The sequence below is a fragment of the Mauremys mutica genome, chromosome 2, assembly GCF_020497125.1.
Source record: "Mauremys mutica isolate MM-2020 ecotype Southern chromosome 2, ASM2049712v1, whole genome shotgun sequence".
Lineage (NCBI taxonomy): Eukaryota > Metazoa > Chordata > Testudines > Geoemydidae > Mauremys > Mauremys mutica.
In genome coordinates this window covers 143,976,307-143,998,308 of record NC_059073.1, presented here as the reverse complement: position 1 = coordinate 143,998,308, position 22,002 = coordinate 143,976,307, and the positions used below count along the sequence as shown (strand labels likewise).

The window sequence follows — 22,002 nt, the reverse complement described above, 5'->3', positions numbered from 1 at the left end:
AAAACTACTTTTATTTTTAGTAGCTATGAGCAGGTAATATTCAATACATAAAAATCCAAGTGCAATCATAATCAAAGTCTGCCCCGAGCCACATTCCTGTCATTGGGCTGAGATGGTTAAGGCATGGGGGGTGAGGGAATATCTTTTATTGGACCAACTTCTCTGGATGAGAGAGACAACTTTTGAGTTACACAGAGGTCTTCCTCAGGTCTTATATTGCTCTGGGTAAGCTTGAAAGCTTGTCTCTCCCACCCCCAGAAGCTGGTCCAGTAAAAGATACTACGTCACCCACCTTATCTCTCTAATATCCTGGGACCGACAGGGCTACGACAATACCCTAAACAACATTGCTGAGGCATGTCAGTTTCCATAGCCAACAGTACAAAAGGGAGCGATGGAGCTAGCACAACATCTGTCTGCCTTTGATCACCCTAACCCCATGCAGCAGGTACCCGTTCGCCACTGGCTGCCCTGGAAGCAGTCCCTCTGTGTGAGATGGAGCAAGTTTTGAACCCACTATGTCTGGGATTGTAGTCAAACACCTCAATCACTCTGACCCCACAATACTTCAGCATAACTTGCATGTCAGCTCACAGCAGATTTCGAACAGTCACGCTTTAATCGGACAATAAGCTGGCTGGTTTTTCTACAGGGCCAGATTCTGCCACCCTTACTCATCACTCACACGGAAGAGTGCCTTACACGGCATATAGTCAGTCCCACTGAAGTCAGTGCAGGATTTGTGGAGTGAGGTATTACTCTGAGAAAGGATATCAGAACATAGATCACAGAGCCAGGTTCTCCCCTCCTGTACTGGTGTCAACCAGGAGTAACTCCATCGAATGCAATGGCACTACACCAGTGCAAGGCCAGCATAAGTGAGAAGAGAATCAGGCCCCCTAGAGTGATTCCAGATGCACACTGGTGTAATTGGGATCAAAATGAGGCCAAGCAGAACTAACAAATAGTGAGCTGATATAGAATGTTGTGATTTCTTTGTTATTTCAGGCTCTGAAGCTTCTTTATGATGGATTTAAAGGTAAGAGAAGAAAAAAAGTGTTGATTTTTAAATCATGCTATACTCTGTTGGTCAAAGCATGTCTACAGTTGCTTCCAGAAGAGGATTTGCTGTGGCTTTTTAATGGATCATGACAGTAATGAATTAACAGTTACATGGTTTCTCAGTATTGATTCATTCTCTACCAGCTTTAAAGAACAACCTATTAGAAATACACTGCTAGTGTTAATGCAAAGCTGAATGCGCTTGTTAAATCCAAGAGCAGCCCTTACAAATGTAAAACCATATATTAGCTGGGCTTGTTTTAAAAATATGGATATCACATTCTCCTCCCCACTGATATCCGTGTGTGTTATCTGGGCTGGTCTAAACACTAGTTTTGCACTGATTTCACTTATCTGTTTAGAAACTGATATAGTTACATTGGTACAAAAACTGTGTATAGAGAAAGCCTGACTGTGAGTGCTGTAGCCTGACCCAAAGTTGGGTATATATAATTGTAATTTGAGTATTAACAGGTTCTTGTCCCAAGATCAGGCCCAGTAAGATTATTGTAAAATTGTCATATAATTTGGGAACCCCAATGTGTACAGGTGCAACACTCGCACGATAGGAACTCTCTCTATATATTTACAAATATGATTTATTAATAATTTAGCAAAGTTATACACACACTTAAGCTCAACAAGGCAGATAGAGACAATACAGCAAGTACATTTGGACGTCCATATTTACACCCTTATCTTTCTTAACCCACTTAACCATTATCTTTCTCATCACCGTCATCATCGTCATCTTCCCCGGTGGCCATCATTCTGGCCCCTCCCAAAGTCTACATCTCTCCACCCTTCTGCTGCCCCTGGGATGTTACTTTTATAGTAGGTTACCCTGATGCTGCCATGTCCAATGCATATTTAATAGAGGTCCTTATTTGTATTTCCTCCCCTTAAGGTGTCCGTTTTCTACAGGATAGTCTATGTATGATGTTACCCTATTAGCATACACATCAATTTGTTGTCCTGGCACCTTCTGGATGCTGGTGTCAGCTACTTTCTATGGGTGGCTGGACAAAATTCCCCCTCTTGCATGCTACTTTCAGTTCCCTATAACTTATGAGTTATTTAAGTTTATCTATACCAAAGGTTATAAGCATCAAGCCTCACACTATTTACTAAAGCCAAATCTTACAGGATAAAAGCCTGTAGGTTCCTTGCATTACTACAAATATAATAAAGCAGAATAACAAAGCAATGAATATAATACAGGTAAGCTGCCCACTGAGCTACATTGCTGAGAGACTGGGGAAATCATCAAAGACAGTCTGGGTGCAGCTTGGCTGCTGTGTATTTTGTACACATCTCTATGGAGTGCCTGGCTTGCTGAAAATTGACTATTTTCGCTAGTGAATTCAGTACTTGACAGGCTGGTTTGGCATCTCCAAAGTAAAATGCCACCCTGGTGGAATTCTGCCTGCTCACACCAGGCTTGAATTTCCCCCAAATCTTCTATTTACTTGGAGGCACATCAGAGGCAGTGTAAGCTACCCCACACTACCCTACTCGGTGCACCTTGATCCTGAACTGCCTCTCCATTAGTGATGGCAAATTGAGGCTTCTAATGAGGGGAACAATGCTAAGGACACTTCTCCACTGTGAACATCTCACACACGCCACCAAATAGCTGTCTGATGATATCAGCTGGACATCACCATATGATGTGAGCCAGATTCACGCTAGATGGAAAAGTTCCCCATTAAGTATCCTTTGCCATCGCACTGTTTCTGGTACAAGAGCCTAGAGCATGGATGATAAGCTTCTGCTGCCATAGGCACAGCTGGTGAGTTCAACAAGCATCCATACTCATACGGGCAATGTCTAGCTGCAAGCTTCCCCCATCACACCCAGGTATGTGGCCTAGACCTGGCAGCATCAAAGCAGATACAGAAAGGGTCACTCATGTAAAATACCAGGGCAAATCTCCAGATAACTCCAGCAGACTCGGGGAAAATTTGGATCAGAGTTGTAGCTGAAGCCAATCTACATTATACACCCAAGTGGGTGGCTAAAGAGTCTACAGGCCGGTGGCGAGGTAGAGGGAGTGCACAACAGAAAGGTGTTTATGGTACATCCTCCATAGCATGGCACTGGGCAAGCAACACAAGCAAAGGTCCTATCAAAAACATCGAAAGCCTAAATTTGGTCCATTAAAACCAGTTGCACATGAGAAAAAGCTGCAGAATCTGTGCGTGCATCTAAAGTGTGGGTTGCAGCCCACAGATGCGTGTGCATTAACCACTGTCAGTTGGGGAGAGTAACAACACCCTTGCAGAAGCTCTGCACAGGTAAGTGCAACATGCCCAATCACCTATGCACCAGGCACGTACAATGTCCATTCCCAGAATCAAGACCCCATACAGTGCAAGCAGTGATGCATGTGCAATCCCACTGGGCAGCACATCTCAGAATTCTACCCACTCCCCAGAGAGCCACCAATCAAATATCCACTACCAGAATCACAAAGGAGTCCCCGATGACAATTTAGTCTGCAGAAGAGAAGAATGAGGGGGGATTTGACAGCTGCTTTCAACTACCTGAAAGGGGATTCCAAAGAGGATGGATCTAGACTATTCTCAGTGGTACCAGATGATAGAACATAGAGTAATGGTCTCAAGTTGCAGTGGGGGAGGTTTAGGTTGAATATTAGGAAAAACTTTTTCATTAGGAGGGTGGTGAAGCACTGGAATGGGTTCCCTAGGAAGGTGGTGGAATCTCCTTCCTTAGAGGTTTTTAAGGTCAGGCTTGACAAAGCCCTGGCTGGGATGATTTAGTTGGGGGTTGATCCTGCTTTGAGCAGGGGGTTGGACTAGATGACCTGGTGAGGTCCCTTCCAGCCCTGATATTCTATTACTCTGAGACTGGCATGCTGCTGAGATATCCAGGTGCACTACCAATCTCCGCTGCGCACAGTGCAAAGAGAGGCACTTGCCCAGGCAGCCACCAGAGAGGGACACCATGTGGCATACCCAGACCCCTCTTTGGGGGACAGATTGATGCACAAAGCTCACTCCCTGCATAGCCTGCAAACCTCCCACACAGCCTGCACAGAGATGAATGCAGGAAGCTCCCCTCCCCATGCACACTGTGCACAGAACAACAGATGTATGTGCAAGTATCCTTCGCCCCCCAGGGCACAGGGAATCTACCCCTCCACTCCCAAGCCGCATGTGTCCATTGTTGGTCCCTTGCAATGGCATTTTCCAAACTGAGCTGGGAAAAGTCAGCTCCAGGAAGTGTCAGCAGGAGAACAGGGACAAGCTGCCCGCTGTCTGTACTGAACGGGGCTGCGGCGGGGGGAGGGGGGTTATTTCCCTGTTAGGCAGGCTCAGGCACCTCCAGCCCAGACACTGCCAATTCCAGAGCGGCAGCCTCCGCTTCTGTCCCGCCAGCCACGAGATCAACCTGGGAGGGTCCCGCCTGCGAGGGCTGCCCGTGGCGGTCACATCTGGCCAGGTGTTGCACCGCTTACTACTGCTCCCCCCGAGAGGGTGGCAGAGACCAGATTTAGGCACCAGCAGCCACCTCTGCCCAGCTGCTGCCTCATGAGGCTGAACCCGGTTTCTTCCTCCAAGGATTAGCCGGCGGAAGGACCCGATTTCAGCCTCCCGAATCTGGCTGCCTCCAAACTGCATCGAAACCACCCAGCCCAAGCGCTGCAAGAACCGGCTTCGCGGCACTCCGATCCAGCCACATTCGGGTTCCGGGTCCCCAGATCCTGACGCCTCCAGCAGGATCCTGGTCGAGCGAGCTTTTCCCCTCGCCCCTGGGTGGCTGCGGGAAAGGTCCCCTCCAGAGGTGATGCCCGCGCGGCCACATCTGCCCAGCTGCTGCGCCGCAGCTGGGAGGGAGGGTTCTGAGCGCCGGCTCTGCCCAGCTCCCCTGACGTGTCAGCGGTGCCTATATAAAACCCCTCTCAAGCCCAGCCCGGCGCTGGGACTCGGAGGGCGAGGTGATGAGAAACAACTCCACCACCTCTCCCTGCACATAGCTGTAGCTTGATCAGTGACTGAGATAGCTGTCCGGTTTCCTTTGGCGAACAATCGGGCCACCGAGGCAGGCTCCAGAGACAGAATTTACAGATGTGCCCCACAATTACAGATGTGCCACAGCTGTAGCCGACTCCTTCTCGCCCCACCTAACCCAAACCTTCATGACCAGTTGCCACCTGGCTCTAGCACTGCTGGCCGAGGAGGACTCTCCCCCACACACCGCATTTTCTTGGAGCGGAGGAGAGCGGGGAAGATGGATGATGACTTGTATGCGGAGGAGAACATAGACTATCTATTGTCCCACAACAGGTCTGTCAATGAATCCGATGCCAACCAGTTCGCGCAGCCCGCTTGGCAGATCACCCTCTGGGCTGTCGCCTACTCTCTCATTGTGATCGTGGCGGTGGTGGGGAATATCGTGGTGATGTGGATCATCCTAGCGCACAAGAGAATGAGGACGGTGACCAATTATTTCCTGGTGAACCTGGCTTTTGCAGAAGCCTCCATGGCCGCCTTTAACACCGTCGTCAATTTCACCTATGCCATCCACAACGAGTGGTACTATGGGCTGCTCTACTGCAAGTTCCACAACTTCTTCCCCATCGCCGCGGTGTTTGCCAGCATCTACTCCATGACGGCCATCGCCGTGGACAGGTGAGGCCAGTTGGGATTGCCAAGGAGCATGAGCCAGAAAGGCTGCGTGAGTGGGGTGGTGGTAGGAACGGGCTCAGGAGTTGGTGGTGGGGTTCTCAACTACAGGCAACAGTCACCACCTCTGTTTTCAGAGCATGGGTGGATTTTTTTTAACCCGATCCTTGCTCCTCTTTAGTCAACAGGTCATAAAACATAAGGCTGCAAGCACTACACTATAAAGACCTCAGTCCAACCTGCCTGGCTATAATTCTGCAGCAGTCCAGTTTTGAGGCTCTGGATGGATCTGGGAGAGGGGGGAAATCAGGATATGCGAAAGAGCTGGCCCATGGGACGTGAAAAAATAAGAGTATTTATTATTCAGTTCCCTAGCGTTTGGGGCTCTCATACTTTATATGATAAAGTTATGTAGTTCAGTAGTTCTCAACCTTTCAGGAGTCTGATTTGTCTTGTGTACCCCACCTTTCACCTCACTTAAAAACGACTTGCTTACAAAATCAGAACTAAAAATACAAAAGTGTGACAGCCACAGTGTTACTGAAAAATTGCTGATTGTTACCATATAATTATAAAATAAATCAACTGGAATATAAATATTGTACTTACATTTCAATGCATAGTATATAGAGCAGTATAAACAAGTCATTGTATGATATTTTACTTTTGTACTGATTTCGTAGTGCATTTTCTGTAGCCTGTTGTAAAACTAGGCAAATATCTAGATGAGTTGATGTATCCCTGGAAGACCTCTGTGTACCCCCAGGGGTACAGGTACCAGGGTTGAGACCCATGGCTGGAGTTCCTTCTGCTGCCTTAGCATTCTGTTGATCTCTCCTCACCAAATATTGCAAGAGATAATGGCCCGTTTTTAAAAAGAGCACTCGAGATAAGGGATACCTCCCTCCCCCGCCTGATAATTCTCTTCAGGAAAATGCTGTTAGCTTAATGAAAAGGGTCTGTTTTAATTGTGCCCCAGAGAAGCCTGTGGCTATTTTCTTTTCTTTTTTAATCAGAGGAAATCTATAGTCTTGCCCTCTACAATTTCACTTCACTGTCTTAATTAATTTTCCTGATTTCCTCATTTTAGACTAAAATCTATATTTAAAACAGCATGGTATAATCCAATTACATGAGATATATTTACAGTTGAACATGCATGAGATATCTATGGGCCAGATATGATAGATCTTAACCATGTTCCTGATTTCAGTTGGAGATAGCCTATTTAAAGACCTCCAGTATTTAACCCTCTGTCTGGAAAAGGTTCTGTTCAATATTTGCTGCTTTATATTGTTCTGAGACCGACTTTTGCAAATTTTAGAGCTGAGTACAAATGTGTTAACTAAAGGCAACTGGGTTGTTGAAATAACGTTACTTTTATTACAAAGTTGGGGATGGAAAATGCTATTATCTATCACTGTTCTGTTTGTCCTGTGATTTGTACAGCTTATAGTGAGTGATGGATACACCTGTTTTCTCTGTGGCTTGTCAGCACATACCAGCCTCTTGCTTACATTTTGTTCTCAGAACACAAATTCAGCAACCAGCCAATGTGGTGCTGAGGCAAGGAAGCAAATGTCCAGACTGGCACTTGGGGTTTAAACGCAGGTCAGTGGAGGGATGAATTGTGATCTAGTGGTCAAAGAAAAGGACTAGAGGTTTGGACTTCTGGGGCTGAATTGGGTTTTGCTTTAGCAGATCTTTTCACTGACTTACTCTGTGACTGAGGGCAAATCAGAGCCTGTCTCTGCCTTAGTTTACTCCTTTCTAAAATGATGATACATTTTATTTGTTGGTACCTCCTAGAAAATGTTGTGGTTCTTTGCTGACACTTGGTATCTAAAATTCAAAATATAGAGAGAGTGATGTTCTAGAATTTCCCACTTTCTGTTCTTTTTCCTCATCTGCATGTTCTGCAGTAATTAGAATCGAGATCAAGTAAGATTATTTTTTTGCTGAGGGCATGTTGGCTAACGTGTTAGAATTAGACTGACTTGAAAAGTAAAATGCAAACTGTTAATGGAAATTTTTGAAGGCAGTTGACAGTGATGTCATTACTCATTCATCTACAGCTTGTGAAATGTAGTTTAAGACTTGTTAGCTTGTTTTTAATGACGAGGGGACGGGAAGTCATTGACAAGTTTAATCTCTTTATCATGCCGGGCTTGAGAGAGTGAGCCTGATTCTCCTCTCACTTACCCTGGAGTAAATCCAAAGTAACTCCGCTGAACTCAATGGAGTTACGCTGGTGGAAATAAGAGGAGAATCAAACCCCAAATGGTAACGCCACCTGCAATTAGGGAAACATTATCCTAAGGCAGTGGTTTTCAATCTTTTTTCATTTGTAGACAGTTAAAAAAATTTGAATGGAGGTGTGGACCCCTTTGGAAATCTTAGTCTGTGGACCTTCTGAGGTCCATGCATCACATGTTGAAAAATCACCCATCTACGGTAATGACAACCATAGTCTGTGGCCCCCGAGGCGTCTGTGGACCACAGGCTGAAAAGCACTGTCTTAAGATCATAGTTGCTCTGCATGGAAAATGAAGATCTCATTGCATTTTCCGTAAAATTAGATGGGTTTTGTTTGCCCTGAGATCTTTGCCCAAATTCCTCCCTCCCCAAATATTATATAGTTCGTGGGTCCCCTCCATCCCAGAAGTATCTATATTTCAGGGGTGTTGTACCTACAGAGCATCACTGTGGAAAGAGATCCTTTGGGCTTCAAAGCATTATAAATATGACGCTCTATTAGTAGCTTGTTTTTTCAGTTAGTACACAGTTCTCAAATAACCATTGACTGCAAAGATAACTAGTTTGTAAAGAGAACCTTCCTAAGGAAAACTGGAAAATCTGCACTACTTGCCAATGAGTATTTTCAGTTAATGGAACACAAGTAGGTTATTGGAGGCCTGGGGCTGAACAGCTGTTGAATTAACATTCCAGACTTTGACACACACAAATACTATAGAATTATTTCTGGACTCACTTTTGTTGGGGAAAGACAAGTTTTGGAGCTCCGCAGAGCTCATGTTCGCATCCTGAAGAAGAGCTTGTCTCTGCCACCCACAGAAGTTGGTTCAATAAAAGATATCACCTCACCCACCTTGTCTCTTTCATATCCTGGGACCAACATGGCTACAACAACACTGTAAACAATCATGGGGTCTTGTCAGTTGCTTAATCTAGCACTCAGACAGTGGATCTAAATTTCAAGAGCTCCTAAGTGACTTAGCAGCCTGAATCCCATGACTTGTAATGAGACTCAAGCCATGTCTACACTTGAGAACTCAGAGCAGCACAGCTGTACTGATACAGCTGTGCCAGGAGCAGATTTACCGTGAAACAAACTGTGGGGTGGCATGGGCCCCCCAAAATGCAGGACAAATATCTGTCACTCTGCCCCCGAGTCCCGGCCAGCAGTGCAGCAGGGCTCAGACAGACGGGGAGGATGCCTGCATGCCGTGGCTTACTTCGGGTGTGTGCTGATCGCTTTGGGAGCTGCGCCACCTGAAGTAAGCGCTGCTCCCTTGCTCCCTCCAGCACCCCAACCCCCTGCCCTAATCAAGGTACCTCACTTTATTTTCTATTACTTCCCATTACTTATAATATAGGAGGAGTTAAAAGAGAATGTTCTTTTTCTTGGCTGGGTCCTGGGTGGGGAGGGGGTGAAAATGAAGCTGCGCACAGGGCCCCACTAACTCTAAATCTACCACTGCTCTGTGCCACTGTAGGATCTCCCGTGTAGCCAGTCTATGCCGACAGGAGAGAGCTCTCCCATTGATGCAATTAACCCACTCCTAATGAGCAGTGGTAGCTATGTCAGCAGGAATGCGTCTCCTGCTGACTTATTGCCGTCCACTCCGGCGCTTCTGTCAGGGTAACTTATGTCGCTCAGGGGGGTGTTTTTTCACACCCTGCCCTGAGCAACAAAATTTATACTGACAAAAGTGTTAGTGTAGACATAACCTTAGTCTCTCAAGTACCTAAATCACTTTCCAAAAAAGCTCTTGGGCTCTTAAGGTGCTGTTGAAAATTGTACCTGGTAGCTTGCTAAATAACAAATTAAATTTAATGTACAGAAAATCTAGTGCATGTGGTATCAGTATGTATGTTCTTAGGTGCTGCACCACGCAAGAATTAGACTCAGGCAGTTCAAAGATAACGTGTGAGTTGAGGGAAAAAGAGATACTGATCAAGGAAGTCTGCAATGACAATAGGCAAATATAGTAAAGGCCGCAGTATTACAGAATAAGATGCTGAGGGCAGTGAATTATCTGATTCATTTGTTGATGCCAAATCTCACATGAGTTATTGTTCTTTGGAATTTGGTTTCAGGGTAGCCTCTGTTTCTTTTTTCCCTTTGGTCGAGAAACATGGATAACGCTGTAAAATCACTTGTTATCTTGCGCTTGGATCTAACAACAGTAATTAGATGAAATGGTGGGTGGATGAAAACATTCAACTACTTTAGCCAGGTATTTCACTCCAGACTTGTGTGCTTGAGGAATCAATTTTGAGTGTTGTGTGATGTTTCAAGACAAGAGCTTATAGCGTGGGTTAAATTAAGTATCTCATTCCAGTAAGGGCTAGGACAAATGCTTCCCATTCAAACCGCAAACCTAAAGATAGCCCATGCATCAAGGGTGAAAACATGTACCGGAATTCCACATACCCTATAAGATCGACACAACCAGCGACAGCTATGTAGTCTCAGCAAAGCAGGGGCTGGTTTACAGCTAGGAAAACACACTTGAAATCAACTTATTTTCAGTAGATGCAGGGAGGGAAATAAATACATACAAAACTGAATATGGTTTATATTCCCCAAGTGGAGTGATTCATCTCTGTCAGTAACTTGGATATGTCATCTAAAGGATGCTTGGCGTATTAGCCATCAAGTTGTTCACAAGAACATTGCTTTACAAAAAGCTGTTCAATCTATTTCAAAATGTGCCCTCTGTAAATAATTTCTATACCACACTTGCCAGAGGATGCGAAATTGCCTTCTAAAGAATGAACAAACCCTATGTGACAGTCAATCAGCAAACATTTTACAAGCTAAGATGTTTATGTAAAATTAGAAGTTAAGTATACAGAATCTGAAACTGGATTGTGCAAGTTGCTTTAAAAAAAATTCTTTTACTTGCAAATATAGTGCCTGTTTTTTTCAGAGGTGCCAAATTTCTAGTATAAGTTAACTGGAGCTGCAGGTGCTCTGAAAAAATCAGGCTGATTATCATCTCCTGTGGAAAATATCTTCAAGTGCCACAGCATTACAGCAAGGCTCGGAGCTAATTGTTACAGCAGATAAGGGGGCCTGCTCCTGAAAGGGAATAAGTGCATTCTTAACTGCTGCCAAATTTAAGGGAATTGAGACCACTCAGCGCTACACAGGATTGGGCAGAAGCACTGCAAGGGCTCCACAGCTACCTCCCTTTAGATTTTTGGTAAGAACCTGCTGCCCAAGTCTGGTGCTGTGCAGCATTTCATTTCTATGCAACTGGGAGCACAGTAGCGCCTGCTATCTGCACGGTCGTTTCCCAGATTCCAGTTTAAAATTCTTCCAGTGATGGAATTCAATACCAGGTAAATTAGTTGAAATGATAATTACAGACAGAATTATAAACACCGAGCTAGGAAAGAACAAACCAGCACGGCTCTTGCCTAGAAAAATCATGCCTCTTCAATCTATTATGTGAGCTAAGAAAACCCTGGTTCTCCTTTACTCACTAGTTAATACAGTTTATTTTGTCTTTTTAAAAGTCTTTGACAAAGTCCCTCAGAAACAACTATTGAGGAAATTACATCAGACGGAGAGTAGTAAACTACCACCATGAACTAGAAACTGGCTGAGTTGAAAGGAAAGAGTAGGAATAAGTATATGGTATCAGTGGTCAGTTTTCAGTATGGCTACAGGTTTGTAGCATGGGGTCTCCAGGCTCTGAACTCAGATCAGTGTTTCGGTTTATTGGTCTGGAAAAGAGGTGAGGTGGCAATGCTTGTATGTGACAATAATTTGGATTCTAATTCTGGTGTGTTGAAAACAGTGTTAAAATTCTCCTGGGTTTTCCTGGGCCTGCTTGCAGGCTAGGGGACTTTATACAGAAGTGTGCAATCTAGGTCTTCAGCAGTCAGTTTGCAAAGAGCCCGCCTAGTTCACCAGTGGAGGAAGGCAGAGAGGTAGGTTTCCCCTCCTCACACTTAACTTCCAGATACTCTACAAGGAAGAACCCGCAATGGGAGGAAAATTGCACATTGTCAATATCACTGCTAGCTCTACCTCTGACTGCACCTGTGGGGGTCCTGGCCAGACAGGCTTCCTGACTCTGGAGGTTTCTGCCCAGGACCTTGTTTCAACTTGCATGCTGGGAATGCAACCTGCATGCCCCCACCAATGAAAGCCAGGCTGGGGGAACCATCTCGTGAGAAAGGTGTCGGTTGGTGGAGTCCCTCCGGAAGCAGGTAAGAGCTGCAAGAGGAGGTTGCTCATCTGCATAGCCTCCAGGAGTGCGAGGATTTTATTGGCAGGATGCACCTGGAAACATCTGGGATAGAGGATGCTAGCTAACCACAGATGGACTACAGTGGCACCGGAGGAGGCAGGAGAATCGGTTGCTCTATGGGGAGGAAACTGGCTGCTGGCTCACTCAGGTAGTAGACAGTGCTGCCCCACACCGCCGGGTCCCCTGTCCACTGAGGTGAAGAACTGGTATGTTGTACTGGCAACAGGAGGACAGGAGCAGACCCCAGTGGCTGAGTAGGAGTTGCCACCTGTCCCCAAGCCTGGGAGATCATGACCACTACACCCAACAGGAAGCAACGTAGGGTGCTGGTGGTCAGGGACTCCCTTCTGAGGTGGTCAGAGGCATCCATCTGCTGACCTGACATCCTGGGAGATGTGTGCTTGCCTGGAGCCCATGGCTGAGACATTACAGAAAGGTTGCTGAGGCTCATCCATCCCTCTAGCCACTACTCCGTGCTACTCATCCACATGGGCACTGATGATACTGCCTGCTATGACCCTGAGCCAATCAGCTGTGACTACAAAGCTCTGGGAGGGAGCATGAAAGGGTCAGGGCGCAGATGGCTTACCCAGTTGAGGGTAAGGGTCCAAGCAGGGACACACGGCTACAAGATGGTGTTGATGGGAGGGCTTTGGCTTCCTGAAAGATGGGATGCTGTTTTGGGAAGGAGGTCTGCTGGAAGAGATGGGGTCCATGTAGTGCTTAATTTGTAATGAAAGAGATACTAGGGCTCAAGCAATTTTTTTTTGCATTCATAGCTGATGAAGCAAGCCCAGTTTGTAAGCACCTAGAGTGTAACAGGGTTGTAAGTAATAGCCAACATGTATTTGCTAAGAGCAAACCATGGCAAAACAACGTAACCTAACATTTCTTTGGAGGTAGCTGTGTATTTGTACACAACTGACGCACTCTGCTTGCTCCTGTAGTTCTGTCTTGTGACACTCTTTGTGCTGAAGTTTTTGTACCCCTCGAAGACAAGGTGTACACCACCTGCTGCTAGCATGTGTTCAATGAGACTCTGAAATTGGTCACCAATTCCTTGACGATACTACGTACTAGCCAATGTACTATCCAAAGAACTGCAGAACCATCAATGACTGTGCAGGTAACTTCTTGTGAAGTATGTATACTTGACACCTCTGTCTGCAGCTGCTTCTTTAGGTTTAGGTTAGTGGTTCTTCTTTGACAGGGCCACTGGCTTAGTGGATTGGGGGAAGTTGTAGATGTGATGTATCTTGATTTTAGTAAGGCTTTTGACACAGTCCCATGTGGCATTCTCATAAGCAAACTAGGGAAATATGGTCTAGATGAAATTACTATGAGGTAGATGCAAAACTGGTTGAAAGACTGCACTCATAGAGCAGTTATCAATGGTTCACTGTCAGATTGGAGGGACGTATCTAGTGGGGTTCCATAGGGGTCTGTCACTATTCAATATTTTCAATTACTTAGATAATGGGGTGGAGAGTATGTTTATAAAATTTGCAGATGATGCCAAACTGGGAGGGGTTGCAAGCATTTTGGAAGACAGGATTAGAATTCAAAAGGACCTTGACAAATTGGAGAATTGGACTGAAATCAACAAGATGAAATTCAATAAAGATAAATGAAAAGTACTACCTCTAGAAAGGAAAAATCAAATGCACAACTACAAAATGGGGAATAACTGGCTAGGGGGCAGCACTGCTGAATAGGACTTGGGGGTTACAGTGGATCACAAATTGAATACGAGTCAACAGTGTGATGTAGTTGTGACAAGGTTGATGTCACTCCAGACTGTATTAATGAGAAACTGCTGAACTTGAATTAATATGCAAATTAGACACTATCAATTTAGGCTTGAATAGAGACTGGGAATAGCTGAGCCATTATACACATTGAATCTATTTCCCCATGTTAAGTATTCTCACACCTCTTGTCAAACTGTCTGTAATGGGCTATCTTGATTATCACTACAAAAGTTTTTTCTCTTAATTAATTAGCCTCTTAGATTTGGTAGGACAACTCCCACCTTTTCATGTTCTCTGTATGTACATATATCTCCTCACTATATGTTCCATTCTATGCATCCGATGAAGTGGGCTGTAGCCCACGAAAGCTTATGCTCAAATAAATTTGTTAGTCTCTAAGGTGCCAAAAATACTCCTGTTCTTTGTTTGTATTAACAGGAGTGTTGTATGTAAGAAATGGGAAGTAATGGTCTCTTTCTACTAGGCACTGTGAGGAATCAGCTGGAGTACAGGGTCCGGTTCTGGGTGCCACACTTTAAGAAAGACTTGGACAAATTGGACAGAGTCTAGAGGAGAGCAACAAAAATGTAAAAAACAAACAAAAAAGTTGAAAACCTGACCTGTAAGGAAAAGTTTTAAAAAAATAAAATCCTGCAGTTCCTTCTGTTGTTGCTGTACTGGCTCTGCAGGACTGAGGGTATGTCTACACTACCCGCCGGATCGGCGGGTAGTGATCGATCTATCGGGGATCGACTTATCATGTCTAGTGTAGATCCCCGATAGCTCTGCCGTCGACTCCTGTACTCCACCGCGGCGAGAGGTGGAAGTGGAGTCGATGGGGGAGTGGCGGCAGTCGACCCCGCGCCGTGAGGATGCGAGGTAAGTCGACCTAAGATACGTCGACTTCAGCTACGCTGAAGTTGCGTATCTTAGGTCGATCCCCCCCAGTATAGACCAGGCCTAAATGAAGGGGAAAAAGACACTTATTTCTTTCAGTGAAGTAGTCAGCTCTGACTCTGAATACATATGGGGTGCAATTGCCTCCTGTGCAGAGAGCCAATAGAAGAGCTATGCACCACTGAAGTTCTATTTTGAGGACTTAGGTGGTGCAAATTTGTGCTGGCCTTGTGCACAGGGGTAAATTTCACCTAGGGAGCATATTTGAGTAGGATTTCCAATCATTTTTCTGAATATTTTGAGGTTTATTAACTTTAGCTCTGTTCCAACTCCTTTGTCCACCCACCTGCACACCCTGCTGTCACACCCGCTTTCAGTTTGACCCCCCCTGCTGTCATGCTGGAATTCAGCAAGCAAAATGAGAGGGCCATTAATGTCGTACTATGCAGCTAAGTGAGAAGTTTAAAGACTCTTCAATGTGCAAACAGCAATCACAGAGGAAACAGTAAATCTGGATAAACCTTTATTCCTCCCATATGGCTAATAAAATTGTTACTGCCTGCAATCAGGAACTGAGGCTACATTTTTTTGTTTGCACTGTTTGAACCAAAATGCACAAATACAGACTGGAGGATAACTGACTCAGCAGCAGCACTGCTGAGAAGGATCTTGGAGTCATGGTGGATCACAATCGCTACATGAGTCAGCAATGCAGTGCTATTGAAAAAAGCAAATTAAATTTTGGGTTGGATTCACAGCGGTATAGCATGCAAGTCATGGGAGATGATAGTACCGCTCTACTCAGCGCTTCATTAGGCTTCAGCTGTGTCTGATTTTAGTCACCAATGAATAGAACGGATGTAGAGAAACTGGAAAGGATCCAGAGGCAAGCAACAAAGGTGATCAAAGGGATGGAACACAAGCCATATGAGCAAAGGCTGAAGGAACTGGGCATGTTTAGTTTGGAAAAGAGGAGATTATGGGTGAACATAATAGCGATCTTCAAATACTTGAAAGGCTGCCATAAAAAAGTTGTTCTCTCTTGCCACAGAGGGCAAAACAAGAGGCAATGGGTTCAAACTACAGCAGAGCAGATTTAGATTAAAACTCAGGAAAAACTTCCTAACTGTAAGAACAGTAGGACAAGGGAACAAACTGCCTAGGGAAGTCATGGAAGCTCTTTCATTGGAGGTTTTCAAAAAGAGGCTGGGTAGACTTGGATCGTTTAGACACAACAAACCCTGCATCTTGGTGGGGGGTTAGACTAGATGACCCTTGCAGTCCCTTCTAACTCTATGGTTCTATTATTCTATGACTGGTTCTATTATTCTATGACTGACTATGCAATTAAGTCAGTAACTGATTGCACCTTTGAAATCCCTCTTCTCAATCCCTATACACTTTTAAATCGGTGTGTGACACATCACTTTTTCTTAGCCATAAAGCCCCCTCTTTTGACTGTTTGGCTTTCAAAAGCACTTTAACGAGGTACGTTTGAATCATGTAGCAACGTGGGTTTTATTAGACCTCTCTCTAAAATGCAACACATCGTCTGCACACAAGTAGCTGGGCTAATCTTGTGAATCAGCTGAATGTCAAATGTGTAATAATGAATTCATAGACGATCTTGCAGATTCTTTGAAAGGCGATAGATTCATCTGGCTGTAGTTTGACGTAATTTGTCACCCTTGACATGTTTAATTAGTCATTGTAAGCCTCTGCGTAGCTCCTTTATCATCATGTCTTCATCAGTTCTTATTGTCAATCTGAACAGCACATAGGGCAAAAGATTGCAGTTGCATAGGTGCTGGAACTAGGGGTGCTGGAGGTGCTTCTGCACCCTCTGGCTTGAAGTTATTTCCATCTTATCTAGGGTTTATAGTTTGGTTCAATGGCTCTCAGCACTATACAAATTATATACGAATTGTTCCAGCACCATGAGCACTTGTTCTACAAGCATGTAACACAAAGCGTGTAAAGGCCACGGATGGAGAGGATGGAGTTAAAAGAATCCAAAGAGGTAGTAGTAGGGATAACACAATTAAACTGATCATAGGACAGAAGGGGCCATATGTTCTAGCTGCTTTATGCCATTTGCCGTATGGAGCAGCTGTAAACACTGTTTAACCTGCTGGAGCATTGCAAAGCAGCCAGAGGCTACTGGTGAATCTGGACTAAGGGCCACAGGAGAATTCCTAACTATTAGAGTAATGTCTAAACTGCAACGTAAGCCCAGGATTAGTGGGACTCGAGTCAGCCAGTCTGTGTTAGGGAACCCTGGACTTGAGCATCTACATCATATTTTAATCCAAGATTAAAAATTTTCTGACCCGTGCTTAAACCTAGGGCCCCAGTATCCACACTTACAGTGTGCAGACCCAAGTCAAAGTAACCATATTCCTGAGGCCTGCGTGCCCCACCCCTCCGACATGTAGCCACTCTAGCCGTAGGAACATGGTGCACTATGGGAAGACTTTACTGCCCGCCCTGCACATTACCAGGAAGCACCTTGCTTTGCAAAAGCCTTGATGGGTTCGCTCTCCATTGCAGACCCAGGAGGCTCTCTGACAGTGTGCTTACAGATTGGTGATCAGGAGAGAATGGGTTAAATGCTGACCAGAGCTGCTGCCGTTTGCCAAGTGTGTGTGCGGGGGGGCTTCCATTTTCAATACTGTAGATTGCAGATTGTTGGGATAGAGAGGACGACAGAAGTTGTCCCATGGAATCGTGGGGTACTTCCAGATGGCTCCAGGAATTTGAGTCAAGCAGGGCTATGGCTACACTGCTAAGTAACAGGGCTCGGGCCCCAGGTCCTGGCCTGACTTGAGAATGGATCCCCCAGCCCTGCAAGGTCCTGGAACCCTGAGTCCAAACCAGGGTTAGCGCAACTGTAGTACAGATGCAACAGTGGGGGGTGGGGAGGAATGTAGCCTTGAGCCCAGGCTCAAGCATGGGCTTACACTGCAGCAAAGACTTACACTTAGGATAATGGAGCTGAGATTTGTGAGAGAAACAAAGCTGTGTTGGCTGGGGGCTGGAGAAGGTCACTTAACCAGGCTTTCTTCTAAGCTCTGTGGTTCAGCAGGCACCCACAGCAGCCCACCGACCAGAACATCCACACACCACAGAACTAGCTGGGAGTCAAAAAGGGACCAGCAGGATTACAGCAGCTAGACACTCAGTCTCTAGGGCTACAGGATACAGACTAGAAAGGGCAGGGGATAGGGCCAGCTCACTCTGCTAAGTGAAGCTTCTCTCCGCTCTAAACAAGGTTCTGCGACACTGATTCCTCATCCAGCTCCCCTTCTGCTTTCTGAGCAGTCACCCCTCCTCCTTTGGGGGAACGGAGTCAGCACTGGGAAGAAGGAATCCCTAGACCCTGGCTTTGGCTGGGCACTGCCAGAGGACTTTGCTTCTGAAGCCAGATCATCCGCAGTGGTGCATCTGCAGTGCACTGTGTCGCACCAGACCACTGGCATAATTTGGCTGAGAAGCCAGCCTCGCTGGCCCAGGGAGGGTCATCCCAATGCCAGAGTGTTTCTGTACTCCAGTAGAGCTGCTCTACGGGTTCAGATGCATCCTACCCTCCCCTGCTGTCAATGTTGCAAGAAAAAAGAACAAAAAAAAAAAGAGGCCAGGCCAGGGTGTGTCCCTACTTCACACTGATCCTAGGCTGCATCTCCTACCCCTGGCGGCTATCACGATATGTCTACAATGCAGCGGGTGGCAAGCCACCCAGCCCGGATAGACAGAGAGGCAATAGCTTGGCTTGAGCGAGTGTGGTAAAAATAGCAGCATGGGCATTGTGACATGGGTGGCGGCTTGGGCTAGCCACCTGAGCCCAAGCCCACCTGAGCCCCTGTGTCGGAGCTTGGATGGCTAGCCTGAGCCACTGCCCATGTTGCAATGTTCACGCTGCTATTTTGAGCAGGTTAGCTTGTGCGGAGCTAGTGCAAGTCTCCCTACCTAGGCTTGCATCCAACTCCACTGGAGATATACCCTTAATGGCTGGCATAAATTAAAGCCACCTTCCTTATGATTTTTTAGGAAAATCTAGTTAGGAATTATTGACCAAAAGCAATCTGTTTTCTCCTGGCCACTCTCATCAACCCAGGTAAAAGTGATCTTCTGCAAAAGAAACGGATTTTAAGAGTCATACTTATATGTTGCCATACCATTACCATGATATCTGAGCATCTCACAATCATTACTATAGTTATCCTCACAATGTAGTTGTAAGGCAAGGAAATGCTATTATCCCCATTTTACAGATAAGGCTACTGAGTCCCAGATTTATTAAGGTATTTAGGTACTTAACCCCTGGCCTACAGAGTCTGGGAGTTGCCCAAAGTCACACAATCAATGACAAATCAGGGACTTGAACCTGGGTCTCACATGACCAATGTTAGCGCCTACCATCTGAACCATCCTTCCTCAAATTCTAAGGGCAAATCCTTTAATATGTCAAGATGGGTTGAAATTTTAGTCCTACCAAAACTGACAGCATCCTCCAGAAAAAAAAAACGAACAATAAACGCTCACACCCCAAAAATCACTACACTCCAAGCAGAGACACCTATAAATGGAGATGAGATGATGCTTCTATGGAGACCACCAAGGACTTTCATTTTGGCAGTCAGATTCGTAGGGATTTTAAAGTATCACATCAAAGGGAAGAGGACACATGGAACATCATCAGAGGGGGTGGAGAATTAAAGAACAGTGCTGGCATTACAGCAAGATGTGGAAATGTGTCTACAAACTCTCTGAAAGCAGGGCTGAGAGAATTAAAGCCTTTCTGCAGAGCTGTCAATTCAAAGAGATTCCTGTGAATGAGGAAGTTACCTGGGCAAACATTACCCCTTGTAAAGGAATTGATGGATGACCTGGGAAAGCGTGAGGTCTGTTTTGTCAGATAGCAGCTGTGAGGAGGGGACTGAATGTTATTTTCAAAGGTGGAATGGAGGAACATGGAGTGAATCTATCAGGCTTCCAGGCTGTCTGCCAGTGATGAGCTCCTTCTCCTTGGATTCTCTATGTAGCTATGAGCCAGCAAACAGCACGTAAACAGTGGAACATTTCACAGAGTAATGAGCAGAGACCGAAGGTTATCTATAGCCCAGGGAGCCAGGAAGTTGAATTCCAGTTCTGGTTGTGACACTGACTCCCATAGGGCCTGATAGAATGTTGGCTTAAGTGACTTGCCAAAAGCCGTAAGTGGTGCTAAATTTTGAGTTCTGCCAACTGTCGGGTGCCCAACTTGGGACATCTAGGGGCTGATTTTCAGAGGTGTTCAGCACCGGTAGGTACCATTGACTTCAGCTGAAGCCATATGCATTTAGCACTTCTGAGAATCAGGCTCCAAGTATTTGGGTTTAAACACCCAAAAGTATAAGGCCACTTGGAAAAACTTGGCCTAAAACTCTACCTCCATTTTCCTGTCTATAAAATGGGGCTGTTACTAATTGTCTACCTCAAATAAGAGCAGCTAATCCTCACTTTATCTACCAGTATAATTAACTATGATGGGGAAATTAACAGGCTAGGTTTAAAAACCCGAACTGAAGCAGAACAAGGGCGGGAAATTCAAAGCTCTGGACAGAATATTTCCAAACAAAAAAAGTGTCTGACTGCAATAATTGAACAGCATGATCAGCAGATGAGCACGAACTTGTTAGGGATCAGCTGAGGGCTGCAGCTTCTTTATACAAATGAGTTAGATAATAGTATTTGCACAGAAGATCTTGAGTTGTAGATGATATAGGAAGCATGACGCAAAACAAATAAAAATCCATAATTAAATGGGTACACAATTGTACTGTATTATCACATATGTGTTTTGGAGCTAAAGTGAATCCTCTTATACTAACTTCTTTACTTTGCTCCTGCCCACAAATCTGATCCACTGAATAGGCACGAAATTTTGGCAGTAAAGATCTGTTGCAGTTAGTACAATACAGTGTGCCGCTGCTGAAAATAACCTTTTAAAATCTTGTTTAATCTGTATCTGTCACATATCACTTTAAAATTGTCCATGGCTTCTGTACACCTGAGTAATACGTTGCACTGCAGCATGTAAATGCTGTGACAGAAAGTGATGTGTAAAATTGAAAGCGAAAACACTTCATTTTCTTTTCTTCCCCAGCCCCACTAAAATAACCTCTAGTGATATGCCTTGCATCTACTCAGTTGGGATTTATTTAACAATCAGAATCTTTTAAAGACGAAAATGCCTACAGGAGCTAATTTTCTGAGTGCAAAAAAACAGAGATGTTCGCAAACTTTTCAGAAAAATCTCTGGTCACTTTTGCTGGTATATAACATATTCATTTCTGTAGGGAGGTCAGGAGAACGTCCCTGAGAGCAATGGCAAATTGCTGTTGAACGGAAAATGCGGCAACATATTGGCTAGGGAAGAGGTTTGAGGAAACGGCACAAATATCCCCTACAGCCTTCTGCTCTATGAATTAGCTTCAATGAAAGCTCAGTATCAGTCAGATCTCATTGCTGGAGGAAGAAAATAGAAATGAAAGCAGGCAGCATTGATGTTACTTCAGAGAGCAGCTGTACTGTCATTAGTGCTGGCTTTGAAAATGCTGTTTCACGTATTTCAGATTGTGTGCCTTGCAGAGACACACAGAGCAGAAGAATGGAATTACACCAAGAATAGGAAGGCCATCCTTAGTTAAAAAGCAAATGAGGCACTAGATTAAGTATGGAGTAGGGATTTGTACAGATGACTTTGACAGGCTTCTGTGAAGATCTTTATTCTCGCCTGTAGCTTCAGCAGCTATATCCCTTTGATAACCACCTTAAGGAGGCTGAGAGATGGAACAATAGCGCCATACCTTGAAGATATGGAAATCAAACAGGGACAATCTGTCGTGAGCCCTTGAGTTCCTTGAATTTAAGATAATGGGTGGCAGGGAGACCAGCAGAATGCAAGAGTTTTGGGGCAACCCCAGTCTTAAGCTTATTCTGTTAAATGCTAACTCTGGAAGTTGTAAAGTATCAACAGGCCATGCTGTAATCAGGGATGAGGCCTGTGGTCTAGTCCCTGGGATTATGTATGGCGGGGAGATGTGTATAGATGGCACTTGCAGGCTTCTATAGAGGCCCTTACATGTTTCTGAA

The 22,002-nt window shown here is 45.1% G+C and overlaps 1 protein-coding gene across 1 annotated transcript in view; it reads left to right on the top strand.

The window, feature by feature from the left end:
• Positions 1-5,018: 5,018 nt before the first annotated feature.
• TACR1 (tachykinin receptor 1) overlaps positions 5,019-22,002 on the top strand; it is a 91,593-nt gene continuing 74,609 nt past the window's right edge. Inside the window, exon 1 of the mRNA XM_045003044.1 lies at positions 5,019-5,717. Coding sequence (XP_044858979.1) covers positions 5,173-5,717 — 545 coding nt within the window. The 5' untranslated portion in view covers positions 5,019-5,172. The remainder of the gene's footprint in view (positions 5,718-22,002) is intronic.